Source organism: Dicentrarchus labrax, unplaced genomic scaffold, assembly GCF_905237075.1.
Source record: "Dicentrarchus labrax unplaced genomic scaffold, dlabrax2021, whole genome shotgun sequence".
In the NCBI taxonomy this organism is placed as follows: Eukaryota; Metazoa; Chordata; class Actinopteri; family Moronidae; genus Dicentrarchus; species Dicentrarchus labrax.
Window position 1 is genome coordinate 19,522,424 of NW_026136702.1, and position 24,956 is coordinate 19,547,379.

The window sequence follows — 24,956 nt, forward strand, 5'->3', positions numbered from 1 at the left end:
ATATGTATGTATGATAATAACTCTGACATAGATATTTTTTTATAAATTAATATCTTTTCATCTGCTCTTGTTCACTTTTTCTTTTTAGTTACCCTCTTTATCTTTATACTGGTCTCATGATATCTCATTATTTAAGTGGTTTGAGTCATAAAAACATCAAACTGATGCCAAAAATGTAGAACTTCAAAACACCAATCACAAGACAACAAAACATATTTGAGTGTTTATTTTTAATTCTACACTTACAAAAATGTCAGGTAATAAAAAGTAGTTGCTATACACCATAAAAACAATATAGAAAAACATTGTGTTTGCCATCAAAAAAATGTATTACAGTATTTTTTTTAAAGAATAAAGGCACATGTTGCTCCCTTGAAGACCCTTACTGTATTTACACAAAAAAATTTAATTCTATGTGGTTGTTTTTTTTTAAATTTGTTTGACACTCATTTGTGTGTATGTACATGGGTACAATCACAAGCACATACACACACACATTCACACACAAACAAACACAAACAGAATATCACATATTCACTCGGGCAGTCACTCATGCATCAAAGACTACTCTCTTTAATCTGTAGAAAATGAACCATTTGTTACTGTTCACAGCAATACAAAGAGATTGTGTCAAGTTTAACATCTTCTAAATACAGCAATTGAGGCAAAATATGAACAAGGTGAGGGAGAAAAGAGAGAAAAATCACTGTTAGGCACATTTTCCTATATACATTTTACTCAAAGTAACCCCTCAATAACATGTCATACAGAGATTAAATTACAGTTAAATCCTTTAAAGGTCTGGTTTGTGAAGCTAGTGTGATAATACGTATGGGGCATTTGTTTCTTGACATAAAGGTGAATGACTTTTTTTGTGCCTGGATCCCAACCTGAGAGATATATTTCCACTGTCTGGATCCAAAGTTCACCATTTAATAGAGGAGACAAATGGCACTTTTTAGGATATTAAATAACAGAATGGCATCACTGTTACATAGTGGATTTTGCAGATTCCAAAGAGAATACAGAAATCCTCACAAAGTAATGTTTTGCAATGTCCGATGAGTCACTGTGGAGAGGCAAATAAGACCATCAATGGCTAGAAATCATTAAATGAAAGTGCCAGCCTGAAATGAATTATTTTACATGTAGTGAGAACAAATTTCAGTTTCATTCCAGAACAATATGTCTAAGTTATTATGTTACCAGCACACAAAATAAAACCAAATATGACTTAAATCATATGCACCAAACGCATGCTTCAAATAAAGGGTTTAATGATTGACATATTCTGTTAAGGACTATTTTAGAAGTATAAATGTATATATGTATGTCTTTTACACACAGTTGTGGGAAAACACTGCTGGCTAAAATTGTTAGCAAATGTACCCATCTGCCTCTCCCACATGCAACACTTATTGCTGTTAGGAAAGTAGATAATGGAGCAGCTCTATCTGCTACAGGCTGCTGATTTCAACAACACAGATGTTTTGCAGACACAGACTTTTATAATAAAAGCTGAAATCAACGATAATGATGATAACAACACAAACAAATCCCTTTAGAGCCACAGGTCTGAAATGACAGAACAAAAACATAATTCCTCCACTGTACAGTGAAGTAGAGTTTTAACTTGATTCACAAGGTGAGTCTCCTTTCTGTGACCGAAACAAAGATGGCTGCCAGACAAGTAAGCCATTGATTGTTCATTGGATGTTGGACATGCGGCTTATAAAACCAGTTGTTGTCTTCTATTCCTACTTTTGATATGAATTTAATCATCAGTGCAAGCTTTTAAAATGTTTTCTGCCACTTGGAGCCACCGAAGTGCAGTTTCCTATTACAAATTCAAAGACTCAGTTGTGGGTAATCCTTATTGATTTCTGAATGTTGCTTCATAAAAGATGCCAGGGCAACATGATGTTAACACCACTTGCATGTGTGATGTGTCTCAAAGTTTCATCACACACATCATAGCTCTAAAGTGTTTCTGCTCAGCTGGAAAACTCATCACTGCTCTTCATTGTTCTCTTCATCTTTCTTTCTTGTCAACCCCCAACCTCATCCAATGTTTCTCCTTCTCCTCGCTCCCTTTTCCTCTCCAAGATTGTTTCCCAGGCAGGGCTAACAGGAAGTGAGCACAATGTGTTGGCTGACGAGAGAGATAACACAGACAGGAAGGGGCGGGCACAACGCCCCAGATGGACAGGAAGTTGACTCCACTGTTTGGTTTAGCTGATTAGAGGAGGGAGAGAGAGCGCAACAGTGTAGTAGAGGTACGGTGAGGCAAACAAGGAGAGCAGGAGAACCAGATTGAGACAGAGAGAAGTGGAGGAACTGGCTGCTCTAAGAATATATATGATCCCAACAGGAAAGCACTGCGAGGGCTTCCAGCTATTGTATCCACCGTTTATCAAATGGCATTCCACACAGGCCAGAGTTTTAAAGAAACAAGTTCAAGTCCAAACAAAACAGAATAAACAGGGGAGTAAATAAACTATATTCTCTAAACTAGAATGAAATTACTTCTTTTTATTTAAACAAAGGGACTGTCCTGAAGACACGTGGCTGTCAGCAGAGTGGACTATTTTAATGGGAATGGGCATTTTACAGTTAAGTAAACTGATTTATAAGTTGTCACTCCTGACAATGAGTGACCTTTTACTGTTATGACTTTATAAATGACCTTCTAACTGCAAAAGCCATGATTTATCAGCAGAGCCTTCAGTTATAATGAGACAAAATGTCTTTATTGTTTTAATGCTATGGTGTCATTGATAAATAGTTCTTGGCTGGTTGCTCTACAACCTTCTCTGAGATAGCCAGGGGTCAAACAAAGTATCCTTTGCCTTCTTGTAAGATGGGACAAACTAGAGTTAGTTCCAGGTCAGTGAAATTATTTTAGCTTTGTTTATGAATGATCAGTGCAGTGCTTTTTGTTTCTTGCTAAAAATCATCTAAAGATTGTCACAATGTTGGATCAGAGTTCATGTGACAACAGTAGCCAAAAAGAATGAGAGGTTAAAGTTATTCAAGCCACCTCAGAGTCATCACAACTGCCCAACTAGCTGCTTGTGCTACTTGGTGTTTCCTGAGTTGTCTGAATTACTTTTGTTCTAGTAGACCTCTGAGAATTGGGCTTTCATCTGAGCAATAACTGTGATGATGGGTTCTGTCAAATAAACCCTGTTGTAATTCTGTTTGAGCAGCAGTAGTGCCATTTCCTTTCTGTCTGTCTATTGTCTTTTCTCCCCTCAGAGCAGATGGGAAAATGGTCAAAATGAGTCACTTAGACAATTACTCCTCATTCATTTAAAGAAAACACAAAGAGGGGAAAGGATTTCATAAGGTTTCTACCTTGAAAAAAACAGTGCTAAAGTTTTGATGGACCATATCTGAACTTTTTCTTTACTCCATTGACAAACACCTCATCTTATGTCAAGACCTGCTGCACAATTGCATTCGGGGAAATGTAGTAAATCTTTAACTATATACAATGAGAAGTGGACATATAAGAAAACTGCACTGGATATCATAGACTGATGAACTGTGTAGGTTTTCCATGTTTAACCTTCCTACACAGTCCTTTTCAGTATTTTAGATAAACTCAACACAACTGGCATCTCGCTGTCATCAAACATCTCAAACGTCTTTGAGTTAAAACTCTTGTGGCTGCTCAAAGTTTTTCACCTCAAACAATAAAACGCCTCCACGTTCATATTTACAAATAAAATTTCCAACCTAGGTCAAAAATAAAATCATCTTCTTCTCGTTGTGTTTGTGGCCCTTTTATAAAACATAAAAAACATACAATTTAGACGAGATTAAAAAAGAGAAGAGTAATACAGAAAATGGCAAACTTAAATCAGCAATGAACTGCTTTGACATGCACCATTTTGCATCCCCAGTAGGACGTAAAACTAATTTAAAACTTTATTTTATATTGAAATTCCAATAGTCAATAAACTTAAATGAGCTCATATCCAAATGACAAGTTTATGTCTTTCAATATTAGCCAGGATATAATATGCATACATTTAAAAACAATGTTTTTGTAGTAAATGTAGGCTTTGTGTCCATGTTTAGTAGTCCCAAATGCAACCGTGGTAGGTGTATATGTAGATACATAGAAAAGACTAATAATAAAAGAGACAGGATACAAACCTGCAATACAGTCAATGGTAGTACAAAGGGGATGCAAAATGGTGCTGCAAGAAGGAGCTGAGACACAAGTTAAATGCAAAAGAAGTTGAATAACTCGTCGCTGGCCAGCAGTGAACTGATTAACCAATCAGGTCTCCAAGATAAACTGATTGTCTACGGCCCGAAGTGGAGTTTCATCTGTTTGGATTTCCAGATCTTCTTAGGTAGAATTAAAGGGTTATGGTGTCAAACATCACAATACTATGATGGAATAAAATGCATCCTCACTGTATGAATCACTCCCTGTCACCAACAATCAATCCTCTTGCACATCTGTGGTGCAATGTTCTGGTGTTGCATAAAAAATAGTCTCGACTTCTCATAGAAGGTGACAAAGGGCACCTTGTCATCAAAAGTAAAAGAGCTCCAAAAACAAAGATTCCTTGATTATACTTGGAGCCTCCTGGAGTTTGATGAAGCTCTTATTTAATGACTGGGAGTGAACAGACTTGGAAGCCTTGACAAACTAACGGACTCACTGAATTAAACTTCATAAGAAAAGTTCAATGTTACACTGGAAACAAGAGCGCCCTGATTCTGTTCTCAGAAGCTAGAGAAGTCTTTGGAGAACATGTCTGCTTGATCGAAGCTCCTTGTCCAGAAATAAAGTGGACAGAATCAAAGCTTGGTTCTATGTGTGTGGGAATGTGTATATTTACTGCATGCTTTTGGCTTTGTGTAAGTGTATTTCTATGGCTGTTTTTGGTGTGTGTGTGTGTGTGTGTGTGTGTGTGTGTGTATTTTGGCACCATATACTAAGCTTATTAGCAGACGGTCTCCATCAGTATTGATGGTAGTACTCATGTCCATCCACGCCATACAGCTCGGCCAGGGTCCTGAACCTTGGCCCCCAGTCGCTGAGGAAGTCGTAATCCAAGTTTGAACCGGTGGAGGAACTTTCCAGAGAGCTGAGACTTCCGGCTAAAGACTCTGGTCCCTCGTAGCCGTAGATGTGGAGGGTGTCGTACGGAAAGCCGTCCCTGTCGTGATCTGCCTCATCTTTCTTCACCTCGATCATCACGGCCATGTCGCCCTTACATGCGGTGGGTTGAGAGTGGTGAGGGGGTTTCTGGACCATGGCGTAGAGAGAGGGATGGGGGTGGTGGTCCGGACGACGGAGTAAGGAGCCATCATGGCAAGCAGAAGACAGGATTGAGACATCGTAGCTGAAAGAGAGGAATACTGTGTGTAAGAGCTGGTTCCTCACCTAAGAATGGGTGGGTTGTTTTTATTCATGATTAAATGTTTGTTTCAGGGGGTCATGAGCATTTTCTGGCTTGCAAATAAATCAACACACTGCTATTTATCCTAAATATCACAAAATAAGGAAAATAAACAGTGACATAGTGCTATCAGAGGGAATAAAAACATCAGCTAATATTTAAGCTATAATACTTATTCCTATTTCAAAACAAGGAAGTAAGATTTTATCCTTTTGTAACAAGTATATATTTGAAATTATGAGAACAGAAATATCAATAATAATTTCTGTTTTCTCTTTTGACAGCATGCAGTGTGGTGAAGTTAATATGGATAGTCTACAGGATTATGTATGGTTTTAATACTATTTAAATATGGATAAGATTAGATTCAGATTAGATTAAACTTTAATGATTTCTTTTGGAGAAACTAGGTCAGCAAATTGATGGATTCAGCAAAGAAAATAAATATTGCAAATGGGGAGAGTTGATAGTGCATGAAGTATGAAGACATAAATATCTGTTTATGTCTTATATATAAACAGAAATATGAATTATTTGAAGAACGTTTACATTTACAGTAAACAAGTTTGGTTTTTAAATTTTGTTTTAATTATGTGTTTCAAATAATAAATTTGACTTCCCTTAACTTTAGTTGTTACCACTCATTGAATTTAGTGATGACACTTTTAAGGGTCAAACAAACAAAACCAAAAACAAAGCTGAAAATAGATCTTTTTATTCACTCTCTTGTTTCATGATTTAACATCCAGTTCATAAATTATAGTTGTTGTTTCAGAAGTTAGAGGTTAAAAATCATTGTATTTTGTGAGAAGTCCATAAAGAAAAAGAATGGGAAATGTACCAATGTCAGCACATTTCAGTTATATATTCATTCATATATTCATTCAAGTGAGTTTTTTCTTCATACCCATTAGTGTCCATCTCTCCTCCTCCCTCCTCATCATACGTGACTAGCTGCTCATGAATCTCCCCGCTGTTCTTCATACTGGCCAGAGAATCCTTCTGGTAGCGTTTCCTCATCACAAACAGGATCACGATGACTGAAAAGCACAGCAGAGGAAAGTTTATTTTACAACATATTCGTTGTGTGAATCCTCTTAGACAGCAGCATCTTTCACACATGTTAAGAATGTCATTTTAGACATAAGGGGCAGAGATTAACAAAACTGAATATGGGATAGGCTGCAAGTGTCGAATCAAATATTTACTTCACATTTTTGCTCATGTGAGATCTGACCTTGCAAGATTAAGGCCATCTGAAATTGTTCTAGAAAATCACTATCTGAGGAAGATGAAGAAAATAAATATATGTATCCAGGCCATATATAAATGTAAAACCCTCTCTGATGCATGTCTCATCTGTTAAAGGAGTTATAGCTAATGGTAAAAAATTGAAGACGTCCAAAGAAGAACAATCATCTTTCCTGCTGAATCAACACTTTATTTAAAAACATACAGAAAATTAGGCCAGAAAATCCACAACATAATAAGAATGGGAGCAGGAAACAAGTGAGAAAAGTGGCACACTAATGAGGGAATGATACTAGAAAACAGAACAAGAATAAGGGGGAAAATGAGGAGTGGATGGTTTAAGGTGGCTGAGACGTTTGCCTCGAGCATGAAAACCTCAAATGAATCTACTCAAGCAGAGACAAACAGATAGCACAAAGAGAGGGAAGAATTAGAAACAGGAAGAGAGACTCAGTAAATACAGTGGGGGAAGTGGAAATGAGTATGAGAAAACAACATGAGAAAGAAAGGAAAGGGAAGGAAAGTTGTATCTGGCACATGACGAAGAATTAAACAATTGAGAAAGAGGGAGAAGGAGAAGGGGTAAAGAAAGGAGGGGAAACAAAGGAAATGAAGTAAGAGAGTATAGACAAGAACGATCAAGTGTCAAAGACCTCTGCCAACGATAAGAATTATTACTCTTGTCTGTCAGGAGCAATGATGGAGGTATAGCACAGCATTGTTGCAGAGCCCCTGCGGAAGAAGGTTGTGGAAATCAAATGGGTCAACAGAGACCACTGTTCGCTTCCTACACAGTCAACACTGGTTTCCAACCCAAAACACAGTCTTTACCTAACCCTAATCAAGTTAGTTAGTGCCTAAACCTAACCAAATCTTAACCACAACAGTTTCGGGTCAACTGAACATTCATCAAAAGGAATTTGCCTTGGGACAACAAGGACTCTATGCTTTAAAATATTCACCAACCATGTGACATAAACAGTTCTGTCAAACTCATAAAGGTTAAAACACGTTTAAAACAATCTTAATGCGAATGACAGACAGAAACACTTGAACAACAGACTATGATTTTATCTCCTGCTTGTCAACCATTTCAGTCTACCTTGGTCTGATCATTCGTAACACCCAAATCCTATACAACAGGTCCAGAAATCATAATGTGTGTTTCAAGCCTAACTGTAAACAAAATAAGAAACTGGACGAGGTCGAAGGACTATTTTGACACTAACAGAGAAATAAAGACTATAGACATACAGACTTTTACAGGCCATATGAAGACAGTAAACCTGGTTCAAACTGTAATTTTGCCTGTGTTGCATTTCTTTGGTATAAACTTACCATCCACGTTGATAAAAAACAAAAAGGGGGGGAGAGTTTCTTGCTTACGCCCTGCATTTCAGTGGCCAGAGAGATGACGGACGAGGACAAGGAAGAATAAATAAGGAGAGCAGCCAACGACTGAGGGAAGGAGGAAGAGGAAGAAATGGAAGAAGTCTGGGCCGAAGAAATCAAAAGAGAAGACAGATGAGGGGGAGAAGGATACATTTGACATTAGATTAGGCCTCAAGCCTCAGTCCCGATATGAACCTCTTTCTCTCTCAGCGGACGGGCAGCATTAGCCATGCCTTTTAGTCGAGGGCGAGCGGGACTAATTTAAGTTTGCCTGGGAAACCAACAGATTAATCTTTTACAACACATGCTCTGCAGTTTAATAAGCTCTGGAGATATCAGACTTAGAGGGACAAGAAAAAAGAAAAAAAAAGAAGAAGAAGTCCTTTCTTTGTACAGAAACCACTGAGAAAAATTTCTTCTCGTGTGTCAAACCCGGCTTCTTGTGAGAAAATGCTTCGGTGAATGGGGAGCGCGGTAAATTGCTTTGGGCCCAGGCAGATAATGACAAGTGCATTAAATAGTTAATCTTGGCCTGTGTTGGGGGTGTTTGATAAAGAGAAAGAGAAACAGAAAAGGGGAAGAGAGGGCGGCAGAGAGAGAGAGAGAGACCCAGAGGGAAAGAGAAAGAGGAAGAGAGAGATGAAGGAAAAACGGAGGGGAAAAGGCCCGATAGTGAAGGAGTATATTAATAGTTAATAGGTTGAGTGTTTGGTGGTGTTTGATAAGCAGACGGCACCTAAAGAGCTGATAAACTCTCCTCATTACCACTCCTATTCTTCTGCTGCTTTTCCCACAATTCTCCTCTTCGGCATCTCTCTCTTTAACCTCTTTCTGTCTTGCTCTGTCACTCAGTCGGTCTCATTCCACCTCAGTTCTCTGTCTCACTCGCCTCTCGTCTGTCTGCCTGTTTCACCCCTCTCCACCTCCCATATCTAAAACTAGATATGTTTTTTTTTTTTTCATCTGTCACTCCGCCTCCGTCCCTGTTAATCTTTAAGTTCTTCTTCTCTTTGCCTTTCTTGCTCAGCACTTCTCATCCCAGATCCCTCTTGTTTGGCCAACTATCTCCGGCGTGCCTCTCATCCAACATGACAAGTGTCTCTTTTTCCCCAGAAAAAAAGAGCAGGGGGCGAAGGTATCAAAGAGAATATTGAGCTCACACAACCGCAGGCATTATTTCCACATCCGCCAATGCATTATTCATTAAACCAACAACAAAGGGAGGGGAACTGTTCCCCACAAAACACAAACCTTATTTATCGCAGAGCAAGGGCAAGTGAATCTGTGCACATGCTCAAATCACTCAGTGCTGGCTTTTTGCATCATTGATGCCATCTTCATGAATTCCTCTCAGAATAAAAACTCTGTGGGTTTAGGAAGATATTTTGCACCTGTTTGTTAACAGAATGTTAAACAGCCAAGACTGTAAGGAAAAATCTCTTCAGCAGCACTTTCCTCATGAACATCTCAATCTCTGCCCTCTATCACTGATTAAAACAATGACTATTTCACAAATGTTAATATATTAGTTTTTAATCAACCTTAAACAAACCAAGAGCCACACAGGAAGTGATGCATTTTATTTTTCCCTCTTTTTTGATTGTGATTCTGATTTGTTTACTTCCAACAAACTTCCTACTTCCACCTACCAAAAGATAACATAAAGTCAGTTTTCTCAAACCAATTCCAGACACAAGATCAAATGAACATAGCTGTCTACACAATGAACAGGAAATTGTGTTTTAAAAACTCTTTTAACAGGCAACTTAAAAAAACAACTGAAAAGCAGTGTTTCACTGCCCTCTCTGGCTCAATGTTTCAATTTCATCTCTGACCACACCCAGCATTAGTGATCTCACCTTCTAGTGGAAATCAACAAAAATGTCAGTCAACACACAGTTGCAACTCACAAGCCAAACAGAGTATATTACTGCTACATCACCATGCATGTAAGTTGTTGAAACCTGAATAATTACATTTTCGCTGTTTTTGCAGGTGTCTATGATTTTACCATTTTGGTAGCATAAATGCACAGACGCATTTCACCTTTTTTTATTCCATGCATTCTTATTCGTTGTCAAAAACAGGGCACCTACATGCAACTGTCAGAGATTCAGTTGTGTTCTGCTACTAGCAGCTAACCTTAAGCAGAATAGCGGGCTGTAGATGTCTGGCAAGCTCACTTGTTTAAAACTGGACACTCAAGGATTTCTTTCATTTTGCAGTTTTCAGGTTGTAGTCTTTAGCCCTAACGACGCTGACAAAAGTGACATAACTTGAGGCAAGATGAAAAAAAAATCACTTCAGGCACAAAACAAATGTCTCCATCCTGATGAAAACCCTGACAAATGATCTCTGAGACGTGCTGTGCAGTGATGAGCACGATGAAGGATGAAGGATAGAAAGAAACTAAATAGGAAGTCAAGGAAAAGAAGAACACAAAATGTAGACTTACCCAGTATGGTCAGTATGCAGAGCAGGATGGCTATCAGGGCATGGACACTCACTCCCATCCTTCGGGCGCCGGCTTTGCACTGTGTAGGACTCCGTCTGGCATCACACCGACACGACTACAACAGGTAGTACAAACAATAACTCCGTCAGAACATTAGTGAAATTAAGCAGTGTTTACAAACTGTATATCCATCTAAACTATACATTGCATGGGAGTAGATATTCAGAGTTTTACTGTAGTAAAACTGGTGATTTTGACTAAATAAAAGAGCACTGAAAACTTTTCAATTCTTCCATGTGCTGAAATAATTTCAGGCTGTTTCAACCCACACACACAAACACACACACAGACCTTGATTGCAAGTTTGGTCACGCTGGTCTGGATGGGTCGCCCTCCGTCACTGATTCGCACATCCACGCTGTAATCCTTGGGGTCATCCAGGCTGAACGGCCCCTCTTTCACCACAATGTCTGCTGTGTTGTCTTAGGAAAGAAGCATATAAACACACACAGTGAGTGTACAAAATATGACAACCACCGTCACAACACAAATTTACCTTTCCTTTCTGCACAATCCATGCCTAATTTGTCTGACTCATCACTTCATCTCACTAAAGCAGATCTAATGTTCACCTGCTCGGTATATGGGGTCTTTAAAGTCTATTTATACAGCAAGCGTCTGTTCCACAGATAAAACAAGAAACGAGAACAAGAAGAGAGTTGTTACATAAAGGCAGACAGATCATTTGTGATTATGTGTCAGTTTAGTGCATTTAGGAGTTGAGTCATTTAGGATTATAGATGATGGCAGCACCTTAAACACCTGAAGTTGTGGCATCCTACACTTGGAAATACCCAAATAAATGCATCAACATACTGTACTTTCCTATCCTTTGTGACTGGAAATGTCTGTCCAAATACAATATAGCACCTAATAATTTGGATGTAATGTGGTCAATGGGTAGCCAGAATGGTTTTTAAAGTCAAGATTTAAAATACACAATAAGCTAACAAAAGCACCAAAAGGGAACAAAATCAAAAAGAATTGTAATAAAAAGAGAACTGAAACATGTTGAGCAGAACAGAGCAATGTCTCCTCAGCAGACCAACAATAGAGTCATTAGTTAAATCCCCGGTAGGCAAGTTTCCTGCTGAGACGATGGGGAGAGCCGTTTCACAATATCCCACCACTGGAGGAATTTCAGAGAACACAATGGCAGGAAAGACCCTTGTTAACACTCAAACATACCTAGAGACACTCTGTTAAACTCTGAGACAAAGACACACGCAGCAGAGCTCTGGTTTAAGGGCAGGTTTAAATAAAAACAACCTGGGTGTTGCTGACATTTGCACTTTGAATACAAATTATATCGGCCTTGTAAAGGGAGGTACAGTAAATCACTTGAGTCAACAATTTCATCTCTCCTGAGACTTGGCTCACATTTTTTTTAAATGAACTCCACTTCCACCCTTCCGAGGTTTTAGAGTATCGTAAGTATCGTTAAGACTGAAGCAACTGATCATCATTAGCCTATATTTGAAAAGCCTTCCTTTAAAAAGGACAAGCTCTGCATGCAAACTACTTTCTCTTAAGTCTAATGAAAACAGGTCACAGTGTGTTCAGTGTGGATAATCCAGAGTAATGGAGACAAGGTCTCTGGAAAGATGTGTTATTGTTGAATTTCCTAATGTCATTTTTTAAGTGTTTTCATTGCACAATTTAAATTCTATTCAGCTCCATTGTATAAAGACCACACCACATCAGAAAGGCCTGCATCTTCTCCAAACAGGTGGCGCTAGACATTGTAGCTTGTGAGCTAAAGGCAAACACAATACCCAGCTGGGAACATGCTGGCGCCAGTCAGTCAAACTCCTGGCCACAATAGCTTTATAAGCCAGCCAGCAAGCTCATTAGCTCGGTTGCTAACTTCACAAAAAGTTCTCACTTTTGAGAGATGGAAATCTGAAATCCTATTCTCCAACTAATAGCATCGAGGTGAGTGAGAAAAGATGTCTTTTGTTGACAGTTCAAAATGTCTGACAGCTAAATAAGGTCTACACAACCACCTCATCAGGTTTCCACTGTTGCCTACAAGACAACATGTAGTCACTGAAGGTGTGTGTGTGGGAGGACATGGGTGCAGATCAAGCCTTAACTAACTGAATAAAAGATGAAAACAGCTTCTGTCCTCCCTTCATCTCATCCCTCCTCTTCGTCTCCTGCTCCTTCTTTGTTTGAATTCATCTCCTTCCTGTCTCACTGGATTTCTGTATTTTTCTCACTGTCCTCTCTATATTTCTTTTGTTCTCTCCATGTCTCCCCTCCTGCATCTCATTAGTTCCCTTCTCTCTTCATCTCTTTGTCTTCCTTCCTCTTCCTCTCTCTTGTCTGTCTAGTATTAATGCAGTGAGCTTCGTGTAGCCGCCTGGTCTGAACACCGAGTCCTGTCACTTCACTGTGCAGCTACACTGACTGTTGGAGTGTGTGTGTGTGTGTGTGTTTCTGGAACCCGTAATGAAAGCATGGTTGTTTTTTGCAACTTTTAAAGAGCTGGTAGTCGATAAATATTTTAAAAGCCCTCACTTTGCAGCTCTTGTTGTATGTGTGTGTGTGTGTGTGTGTGTGTGTGTGTGTGTGTGTGTGTGTGTGTGTGTGTTGAGTTTTTGCGATAAGTGGTTTGAGGTGCTGTCAGATGATTTTTGGGGGCCACAGTTGTGAACCACAGGGGAAAACAGAGGTTCACACTGACAACTAGCACTTATCAAACAGCTATTTACCTCCTCTCCTCTCCTCTCCTCTCTTTGCCCTTTTTGTCTAGTTCCTCTCATCCCTTTTCCTCGTTCTTCCTAGTTCACTGTCCTCTTCCCGTCAATCAGTTTCTCTACTATCCTACAATACTATCTTTCCCTTTTCCTCCCCTTTTTTAACGTAATCATCTTTCCTTCTTTTATTATGTCCTCAGCTCATGCCCTCCTCTTTATCCACATTTCTTCCTCTTTCACATACTCCTGTTTTAGATTCTTCTGTCTTCTTTCTGTTTTCACCTTTCTTCCTCCACACTAAATATTCTTCATTCTACTCCATTCATTGATAATTTCTTTTCTTCTCTTTTCTATTTTTCTCTTGTTTATCTCTCTTTATTTTGCTTTTTCCTTTATATTTTCTTATTTTAACACGGTCTACCCATCATCCTTAATCCTGATCTCTTCCTCTCGCCTCCTTTCATCTTTTCTTCCACCTCTGCCTCATCTGTCTTTCCTTTTGCTCTCCTTCATCTTCCTCTTCCTTTTCTCCGTCGGTTCAACATGTCAACCCCTCCAGGCATGAGCAGAGAGGAAATGGATGAGGCAAGTTCATGCCTTTTCCCCCTCTGTTTATCTTCCTTTCAGTATGTTTCAAGTTTCACTTAAATTAAATAGTAACACTTCACCTAAATCTTTCATCTGACTACCTAAGGCTTTCATCTATTCAGAATTTTAATATTTGACTAGAACAGTTGGTAACACTTTTCCTCAGGCTTTCATGTATTATAAGGGCATGTGATGATCAAAAATGATGAAAACTGTTTTACTTGTGCCATTTTGTGTCCTAAGTTGAATAACCCAAATAGGCTTTGGAAATCTGATGTAACAGAGCACCAACCTTCGCCTAAATATCATTGTCTGAATCAAAGAAAATGTCTCTGTAGAGTTTTACACTATCAGTGTCATAGTCTGTTTATTCGAGCTGACATTTTTTAACTTGCAAATTTATATCTACACATTTTTACTCCCAAACAACAGAATGACTACTACTGCAGATGCTGCTTTGAATTTAGGAAAATCTATTATTATTATTATTATTATTATTATTAGCAGCAGCGATCTATGGTGGCAAAGAGTACAATACAAGTGTAAAACTACATTAAGTGATGTAATAGCAGGTTTCTGAGAATGATTTTAAAACCTCACTATACTATATTCAATTATACAAATGTTTTTTAGCCATGCTCACAGTCTGTCAGCCCACCACTTTTGTCCATACTGAAATATTTATATTTCTTTGATGAATAAAATTTGAGATATTCATGCTGCCCAGAGGATGAATCATAATGGTGACATAATGGTGGTGAATTTTAAACAATATACCTTCTAAACATCAACATGTTATCATTGCTATTGAGAGCAGCCTTTAGGTCGAAGCACTGGACTGCGTAAGTACACCCTCACATATTCGCTATCAGGGCTGTACTCTTGCTTGCTTGCATAAACAAACATACAATGGTCATATGCAGTAGATGCTTGGAAGACTGAACCCCACATTTATTTCAAACATTTTGCTTTTTTATGTTTAAAGCCCCTACAAGTAAATTCATTTTGTGTTGATTCTGGCGACCCCTGTGGATAAAAGCGGTAGTGTTTCTACAGCCTCATTTCATTGATTTTAAGGGGAATCTGACTAAATCCGACCAGGTGGCAGGCATTAGAAATAATTATAAAGAATAGCCAATCTTCTCACTGAGGGTCTGAGAAGGTTTAACATCCTTAGCTGGGATGAGTTTAGAATACATTGAGTCATCTCCAAGTCCACCGAGCCACTTATTCATTATTTTCAATATTTGCTGTTGTGCATTCTAAACAGCACTTATGGTCCCAGACAGACCCTCTAAATCCCCCGTCTGGCTAGGAGAACTAAAGCGTGCTTTGAGAAGTTAAAATAATTTCAACTTTCAGCAACAAAGCACCATGTCTCAAATGGAGTTCCAGTTGTTGCATAGCAACAAGTGCTGAGGCCAGTGCTTCCTCTGAGCACCATTTAGAGCAACAAGCAAGAATAGAAATGTAAAATATATGCTCAGTGCAAACAACGACTTACTGCCATAGTCTCTGATGGAGAAGTTGGAGCTCTCACTGGCGAGGCTGAAACTGAAGGACGCTGGTTGGTCGTCTTTATCTGTGGCTCTCAAAGTTCCTATCACCTGAGGAAAGAGAAAAGAAATACATAATTTATATCCAATTATGTCTAAATGCATACAGTATACAATACATACTATTTGTGAAATGAGCACAATTACCAAAATGCACTTTAAGGCATATATTGTTTACACACGTAATATAAATTACATCCATCTGTATAGTAGCATACATTGCACATGACATTTTGATACATTTATAATGCGGAAACAGCTAACATTTAAAGGTCCAGTGTGAAACATATAGGACGATCTATTGGCAGAAATGGAATATAATATTCATGGGTATGTTTTCATAATCAACTGAATATAGAAATTGTTGTCGTTTTGTTACCGAAGAATGAATCGTTTTTATCTACAGACAATGCAGGCAGCCTCCCAGGGTGTCATGTTGAACTGCCATGTTTCTACAGTAGACCAGAATGGACAAACCAAACACTGGCTCTAGATAAAGCCTTTTGTGTTTTTCGCACATTTCACGGCCACCATTGTTTCTCGTTCTCATTCCCAGGTCATTAAATACAGATGTGAGTGGTGTTCAGTTAGTTAGCAATCTGCAACTTTATCGCTAGATGCCACTAAATCCTACACACTGGACCTTTAAGTGACTGCAGAGTGCAGAGTGATGTGACACTTTTAACATCAGTCAAGCATTTTTTTTTACCGTATTAGCATTGTCGTTCTCACATATGAAGATGTCCTCCACAGCCAGTTCAGGTTTGTTATCATTGATGTCCTGAACCATAATGTTAACTTTCACAAATGACTCCAAACCTACAGAGAAGAGACAACAGCACATGATTAACTGGTAGCCATTCCATTTTCGGAATTTCTTTTTGTTAATGAAAACATTAAAAAAACGTTCCTAAAATCCATCTACATTTCGTATCCAGATTTTTTTGTTTATTTAGTATTGTTATCAATATGGTTCCCTTCACACAGCTTATTTGTCATTTGTGTTAATCTGACTGCCGTGCCGTGATACTGATCAGGTGTGCCTATCTCTGTCTTTGATGGAACTGATTAAGGTCAAGTGACTGAAAGGATTTTCATTTGTGAGCTTTTTGTTTTGGCAGTTCTTTTTTTTGGTCACATTAAAGCAGCTTTTACATTTATTTTACATCACTGATGTTCTGCTTGAATATGCACCTTTTGATAAATGTGCAGGTCTCTTGTACTGAGATTTTGAAACTATCTTTAGTACAGTACATGTACTGTATATCGAGGACCTTGTCAAGCTCAGGGGACCATTGTGTTCCTTAAACATCGTGACAAGCCACTAAAATAGATCTCTGGATTTCATTCATTGCTGGTCTAAAAATATGTAGTTTGGTTTGGAAGCTGCAAGTGAACAAAGAGACCCGTTAATGTGATTTTCCTGCTTACACTCTCCTTCCCATGCGGGTCGACCAGGTGTTGTGGCAGTATGTTAAATCTATAACAATCCCTGTTAATGTGTTACACTTCCATCCCTCAATAAATCCAGAAGAGCTGCTCGGTGAACAACAAGAGAACACACTGTCTTTTTGGCCTTTCTAACGCCCTCCCTGTATGCACATTGTTAGAGAACACACATGGTTTTCATTTTTATCTGAGGCTCTATTGTTTAAAGGAAACAGGATTAATAAACTAGTGTGTGACGTACCATTTGGCTCCTCTTGTGCTTTAACTTGAAACATGTGTTTGGCCTCCAGCTCTCTGTCCAGCATCCTCAGGGTGGACAGCTGACCTGTAGACGGATTGATACTGATAGGACAGTCCTTGTCTAAGATGGAGTACCTAAACAGAGAGAGCAATAGTCAGTGTAAGAGCCACAATGCAGGATTAGTAATATTATTTGTTCATTTTTAGACGTCTGCACAGCTTTGTACCGTATCTTCTTGTTGGCTCTGTCCGGGTCTCTGGCTGTGACTGATGCAATGTTGTCCACAATCCGTTCCTCCACCACATTGAAAGTGTACATGTGCTGGGAGAAAACTGGTGGCTCGTCTACATCCAACACCTTGATGTTTACCTGTCGATTTAAGTGTATCATAACAGTTGAAAGACAGCCTTGACTTGTCATTTGCGCACATGTATTAAAGCTTTAAATGAACTGTTGGACTGAACTTCTTTGTTCTTTATTTATACAATCTCCAATTGTACAATCTCCAATTCTTAATTTTCCAATTCAGTGACTTTTAAGTTTAGTTTACTTGTGTAAGATGTAAATTTGGAAGTGAGTTTATCAACAAATCTAACATTATTTCCTTCACTGAAGCAGACAATGCTGTACCTGTACTTTTATGCCATAATAATCAACCGAGCTTAACATTTGATTCTTTGTTCTGGTTTTAATAGAAAATAAATGAGAAGTCGGGTGATAGCATCCCTGGAGGAGGGCTTAAAGACTGGGGAATTACCTGGGCTGTGGTGACAGCACTGTTCAGGTTGTCAGCAGGAAAAACCAGGTTTCTTAGGTTTTCTCGCACCTGGACGTTGAAAGTGTAGCTGTTTGTTGTCTCGTAGTCCAGAGCCTGGGGATCCCAGAAAGAAGTGAATGGGAATTTAGTCCACAACAAATTAATAATACATACTTATTAGATCAGGATTTGATTTAATATTGACCTTAGTTGACCTATTGAGCTCTTGTCATCCTTGCATTGGCTACATTCATATCACATTATTTTATTATCGTATAAATGCTGTCGACAGATCAGAGTGTTCAGTTGTGGAAGAAAACTAACCTGCACCACGCACTTCACCTAGTAAATAGTTCCTGTTGCTTGATAAAGTTAAGATCTTTCTCAGAGTTGTATATTTCCACATATCTTGCTTCTGTTTTTAGACAGGGGTCACATTGCATTGCACTTTATTTTTTTATCTGCTCAAATGCATCTCCTATCTTCATCCTCAGTGCATTAACACCTGGGTCTGTTCACCAAGGACATCAGTCGATGCCAGGTCTAAAAAGGCTCTAAATGTCACAACTCAGCTGAAACAACCTGGTAAAGCTCATACTCTGGATTTAAGAAACACATTAAAATGCCCACTTTTTCCGCCATATTAAATATGTTACTATGCGTGGAAATACCTCATTCCTTTCACTTTTTCAACATCTGCACAGACTGTGACTGGTTACGGATCCACTTTCATGTCTTCAAATATATGCCAGCACTGCTTACTGTCAGATTTATGCTTATTATTTATTTCCACTGTATTAGAAATAACCTACTATTCAGTTATATGTTTTCTCTGGCAGACTGTTTTATCTGTGGATGGGACACCACAGGTAGACATATTCTGTTAACTGGATTATTCATGGCAACAGGGAAACTCAGTCGCAGGCTATCAAAGGCATGTGTAAACAGCTTAACAAGAATAAGACCTTAACCGCAGTGTGGATGATAGCTGGCTTACTCTGTACACGTAAACACAGCCGGTGCGAGAGATGAGAAGGGCTACAGAGCTGAGGGGCTAGTTGAGCAGAGAGAAGATTGTGGTGTGATTCGATTCCAGGCCAGCGTGGGTACAAGCTATTACAGAGCTCATTTCATTAGAATACATTTTCAGCTCTCTGATGTTCTAAATACTTTATCTGAAGAGCACAATCCAGTGAAGTAAACCTGCTAATTCCTGCAAGCATAAATAGCTTTCTTAACAAAAAGGAGGACAGGACTTTTATCCTGCAAAAGAAATCTCACATTTGACATTGCAATTTTCATTTTTCTTTTTGTGTAATTGGTGGCCATTTGGTAGCACAATGTGTAGGGAGTCAGAACCAGAAAACACTTTTGGATGTTTGTAATGTCGGTGATTTTGGCAATTTAGTTTTTTTGTTTGCTTCTCTCATACCATTCTGAATGAAAACATAACTTAAATTCCTAAAATATAAACTCTAATCGTATTTTGGACATGTGGTTCTCATTACTTTTGGGGCAGCAGCAAGCATGAGTATGCACCTAAACCACCTTTGCATGAACAATAAAATTGAGCTATCCATATGTGTTTTTTGGGGAGGCCGGTGGAACTTCTGCAGCTGAAGAGATTATGGAGTAGAAATAAGATAACAAATTGGATTTAAAAAATTGTGTTGCTAATCTATAGTATATGTATTGTCATTCACCGTCCTGAGTCTGTTTTAACACCTTAACATGTGCTGTGATTGAGAGCATGTGTAAACTTGCAAGCCAACGAAAGTAATAAATGTGCAGTTTCTAGTAGTAGTGCAATGCAGTGAATGCAATGAATGCAAACATGATCAACACGGAAACATTTATAAATACACCAACTCATCAAAAATCATCATCACAAAAATGTTGAGTATGGATTCATATATGCCAATGATCAACACAGCCACTGTGTTTTCACACATCTGACAGAGCTGTCAGACAACAAAGGTTGGAAACTACTGCTTAACTCTATCACAAATTTCAGACAGCAAACACGGCAGCAAAATTCCCTAAAGCACTGAATCAGTATGTATTTCCATTAAAAAATCAACTTGACACTCCAAAAGCAGGAAATGCTATGGCTGATTTACAAATACAGAAATAAAAACATAACTTAAAAGAGCCTTGAGATATCATCTTTTCATTCGTTGCCATGTGAGCCTCCTACCTGCTTGAGCATGAGGTTACCGTCCTTGTTAGGGCTGAGTTCAACATTAAACACTCTGTTGATGTCATTTGGGATGATAAAGATGGGTTCTTTGTTCTGAATCAGATCTCTGTCCTCCAACTCCAGAGTGCCTATTTTCTCATTCAACTTGTGGTCCTCTGGAACCTGCAGTTCATATGTCTCTGCAGACAGAAAACAGACATCAAATGTAATGCTGTGTATATGAGACACGTACAATTAATATGTAAAGTACTGTGAATATTTAATAGGCACACTGTCAATGTTTCCAGAGTAGCAATTCCTAAACTATTTCATATTACTCTAACACTTTGAGTTCCTCACTTCGGGTGAAAGAAGCGATGTTGTCGTTGGTGTCGGTGATGGTGATGGTGACAGAGGTGGTGGCTGTGCTGCCAGAGGCCATTCCTCTCATGTCCTGAGCTTTAACAACCACCACATACTGACTCTTGGTTTCCCGGTCCAGATTATGTATCTTGCAGCTGATCACACCTGCAGAGAGACAGTGAGGGAGACAGACAGACAGAGAGGGTGTTATCTTTGAGGTCAGCTCTGACTCACAGTCAAGTAAAAATAGCTTGCACATCTACACCTCCCTAACATTAACTTGTTAATGAAGAAAAATATGATGTTACTGCAGAATAATGATCATGTTGGATGTCTGTGCCGTGAGCCTACCTGTCAGGCTGTCGATTTCGAAGGCAGAAAGGTCTTGGGTCAAAGAGTACCTGAGTTCGCCGTTAGCAGTGGTGGAGTCATCAGCATCGGTTGCCGTCACCTCAACTACTTTAGTTCCTGGAGGAACATAAATGTAATAAGACATCATGCTACAGTGTATAGTGTTATACAAGTGCATAACTCTCCAACAGAAATGTTTCTTGTATTGAACATCACGGTTATGTAACTGATTAATGCATTATGATTATGTGCTAAGATTGTGTTATTTAAGTCAGCAATGTGCCTTTTTTCACAGAGGGATGCGCTAATGATTGTGACAGGTGTTGACATTTAATTTTTCCCAGACTTTTCACAGTGCAGTCTATTTTTAATCTAAATTATCACTGGGTAGTAAATGTCAAATATATATATGCAGTGATAGAAACTTTGTCTTGTAAGGATTCGCTTCATTCATGGTCTTGGCAACACATTTTTATTTCGTTTTTTGTGTTTTCTCATAGAGTTTAGGCTGGTTAGAACACATTGATGTTGTGGGCCTATAAAGCCCATTGTTAACACTGTATGTAATATAGGCCTATACAAATAAGCCTGATTTTTCTCTCATCTCCCTATCCCATCACTTGTTAAAAAAACTAAAATTGTGAGCAACCTGCAATCAACTGCTGATGATCAACAGCCCAACTCACCTATCGTGGACCTCTCCATAATGGATCCATTGTATGCTTTGGGGAAAACAGGGCTGTTGTCATTGATATCCGTCACCTGCACAACAAAGTCTCCAGAATCCTCTATCATCTTGTTGTTCCCATCATACATTGTGGCAGTCAAATGATACATGCTCTTCTCCTCTCTGTCCAGAGATCTGGTGACAAACAGGTCTCCTTTGTCATCCACAGTGAAGATGCCGTTTGCTCCTTCACCTTTTATTTTAAACTTCTTCACCTCAGCACTCTGGCTCGATTTTAGCTGTGAAAGCAAAAAAAAAAAAAAAAAGGAATACGGTTGACTGTCTCCTAGTTTTCAGTATTCATTTTGTTCCCTGCTGGAGTGAGGACTCAAATTAACAACCGTCCAGCAAATTTCTACAAATAAACTGAGTATTCTAGCAAAAATGCTTAGATATTCATCAAAGAGCTGGTTATAGCAACAAGTTCATGCCCCAGATTCTTGGCAGCATCAAACTGAATGAAAGTGACAAAAATACATGTTTGCCTTCCCTTCAGACAGCCATGGCAAGTAGATTTTTGAATGTTTAAACACTACTGTAGAAGCTGGGCCCAGGAAGTACATCAGAAATTTAATGAGAATTCTTGTGGGATCGTGTTAGTTGTGTGCTTCAGACAGTCAGGCTGATTTTAACCTACCTGTCCTATCTTGTAGGGAAGAGGCGCAGGTTTCTCCTCCTCCACATAGAGAGAGTTCCAGATCCAGTCTCTCTTCTGCCTGAATAGGACAGGATGAGTCTCCTTCTTCACAATCTCAACAGGGCCTCCCTTCTCTGCTTCCACCCCAGGTACGCCAGAATCAGCAACAGTGAGTAAGATGGACAAGGCTATAGTGGCAATAAGCCCCATAGTCCCCAGCTGGAGCCAAGCCATCATCTAGGGCAGAAAGGAGGGGGAGGGTTAAAAAAAAAAAATGAATACGCGTGAGTGAAGGAAGAGGCAAGACCAATGTGAGGAAGCAGGGAGGAATATGGAGGGAGATGAAATGAGAGAGGAGAGAGGGAGCAAAAGAGAAGAGGGAGGAGATCAAATTAAAACCACTTATCAGCCATGGACAGACCCCTTCACTGTGCCAGGGTGAGACTCAGAGTGAAGGCCAAGGACTCACTGTCCCCTTACAGTCCGCCGCTCAGCTCGAGGTCTAGCTATCATTTAGGACCAGGGCTATTAAACCTTTCAGCCTGGGACCCAAATGAAACATTTAGCCTCTCATCATGGGACCTGGGCTGAGGCATATCACTACTGTGGTCATATGGGGATCTATTAAACATAGGCCTATGACCCATTTTAGGTCCTGACCCATTGGTGTAGCATGAGAGAGAGACAGAAACAGAAAGAGACAGAGAGACAGAGACAGAGAGCGGAGCTGACATTAAAACCACTTAGGATGTCTGTCTTTATCAGCCATTAAGAAAGGCCATTTTCTATAAAGGGACTGTTTGACATTTTGAATTTTTGATGGTGTTTCTTTTTTCCCTTTAATAAAGCACATCAAATTGTGGAAAAAAGAAATGGTTTGGGTATAACACAGTGAGGGTTTTGTGGCTGATAAATTTGGACCAGTTTTAGCATATTCATTTTAAAGTCAAATACGACCGTGTTCCGACAGACATTAGCAATAAGCCAAATGCAGCCTCCTGTTTCAGTAAGACAGCCGCGTTTGCACCACAAGGATACCAAAACAGAGGTTTCCTGCGTATGCCATTGTTCAGCAATAAAAGATATATCTGACTCCACTTTTGCCATGATGTAATGCAGTGTTATCTTGCAAGAGATTGCACTGCACTGGCTAAAACAAATAAGCAAGCACACATTCCTGGTAGATTACTTCATAACATGAACAGTGTGATTCTACAGTTTATCTTATGAGATAGTGGATCAAAATATATTTGTATTAAATTAGTAAATAAATGTTTTAGCATCAGAAACTAATTGATTTATAACTTGAAGTATGTATTTTTCCTTCTTGGCTTTGTGAGGCTATAACGTTCATTGTAAAGATAACCAAACTGTTACAGAGATAAATCAAAGTACTGGATGAACTGACTTTTGATTTGATGATTGCACTGGAGGGGGTCACCAAAGTTCATTATGAATATGGCTATCTGCATGAAACTGTAATGGCAATCCATCCAACATTTGTTTAGACTAAACACTCAAACCACAAATATCAACCTGCTAGTGGCGCTATAGGAAGAATCAGGGGCTCACCAAAGTCATTAGGATTCATCCTCTGGATTTCATGGCCGTCTACCCAGTAGTTGTTGAGATCTTTCAATCTGGACAAAAGTGGTAGACCCACCAACCAGCACACTGGCAACTTGTGTTTTTTCTAATATCTAATTTCTAATATTTAATATCTATATACAATCATAAATCAAATTGAGTCTAATTTTAAGACATCTGCTCCATTTATTTAGACACAGTTGACTCCAAAGGCTACAGAACCAGTGTGTAGGCTTTGGTGGCATATGGCGGTATAGTTGCAGATTGCAACTCTCTCACTTTACCCTCCTCTTCCAAGCATATATAAAAAATGGCTCATATGGTAACAGAACACAATGATTCTTTTTTTCAGGTGATTACACACTAATGAAAACGGCATATTATATTCAATTTCTGCCAATAGATCCTCCTGAATGTTACACACTGGACCTTTAAAAGGTTTCTCACATCATCACTAGTGCGTGTTACATCATAAACATTACTGATATACCACAAACAATTCACATTTTGATTTTAATGACTAAAACGTACTAAATTGTCCCAAACCACCTCATATTTAAAGTTAAAATTCGGTGGAATCACATGTAAAATTGAAACCAAACTGGCACTTCATATGATTTATGGCTTTTGACTGATTACAAGTTGGAAGATGTTTCACAGCCTTGCGTCACTTGCTCCTGCCCTCGAGCCATTTTAGCACTATTTAACCAAAATAAAAACTATAAGGCACACAAACACCAGCAGTCTAGTAAACTTTAGGTTTTCCTCCCATTCTGTCTTACTGTCTCACTCTCTCTGTCTGCCCCTCTGTTTCCCCTATGGCTCCCCCCACTGGGCCCTATCTAATAAAGCAGAAATGCCAGGGAAATAATCTTCAAAACATTTTAGTCTATATGCGCTCTGTACTCCAGTAGATATCTCAACGCAGCCTTGTGCCATCCCAGTGGACAGATTAGTGCAATTCATTGTCTTCTAGCCATTAGCAGCAGGGAGGGAAAAAGAGAGATTACGATGAGGGGATTATACTGGCACAAAGTCTTCTCCCTCTAATGGCCTAATCTCGTATTCTGCTGACCTCCTGTGACCTCTTCACACGGCTCCCCACAAACCAGCTCAAACAAAGACTCAACAGTGTTTTTTGGCCTTTAGTTCATATTGTTTTGTTTGGGTTTTATTTTTCCACTTGTGTTTTTCTTTGTTTAGCTTCTTTTCATGACTAAATTAATTAAACAGAA

General features: G+C 39.0%; 1 protein-coding gene across 1 annotated transcript in view; it reads right to left on the reverse strand.

Moving 5' to 3' along the window:
* Positions 1–211: 211 nt before the first annotated feature.
* The window catches only part of cdh5 (cadherin 5), a 32,214-nt gene continuing 7,469 nt past the window's right edge, over positions 212–24,956 (reverse strand). Inside the window, exons 2-15 of the mRNA XM_051420426.1 lie at positions 22,135–22,371; positions 21,457–21,736; positions 20,771–20,887; positions 20,417–20,584; positions 20,075–20,256; positions 17,878–17,991; positions 17,347–17,489; positions 17,121–17,254; positions 16,140–16,249; positions 15,379–15,481; positions 10,876–11,006; positions 10,525–10,639; positions 6,334–6,466; positions 212–5,369 (exon numbers count right to left, since the gene is read on the reverse strand). Of these exons, the coding sequence (XP_051276386.1) occupies positions 4,985–5,369; positions 6,334–6,466; positions 10,525–10,639; positions 10,876–11,006; positions 15,379–15,481; positions 16,140–16,249; positions 17,121–17,254; positions 17,347–17,489; positions 17,878–17,991; positions 20,075–20,256; positions 20,417–20,584; positions 20,771–20,887; positions 21,457–21,736; positions 22,135–22,371 (2,352 nt within the window). The 3' untranslated portion in view covers positions 212–4,984. The remainder of the gene's footprint in view (positions 5,370–6,333; positions 6,467–10,524; positions 10,640–10,875; positions 11,007–15,378; positions 15,482–16,139; positions 16,250–17,120; positions 17,255–17,346; positions 17,490–17,877; positions 17,992–20,074; positions 20,257–20,416; positions 20,585–20,770; positions 20,888–21,456; positions 21,737–22,134; positions 22,372–24,956) is intronic.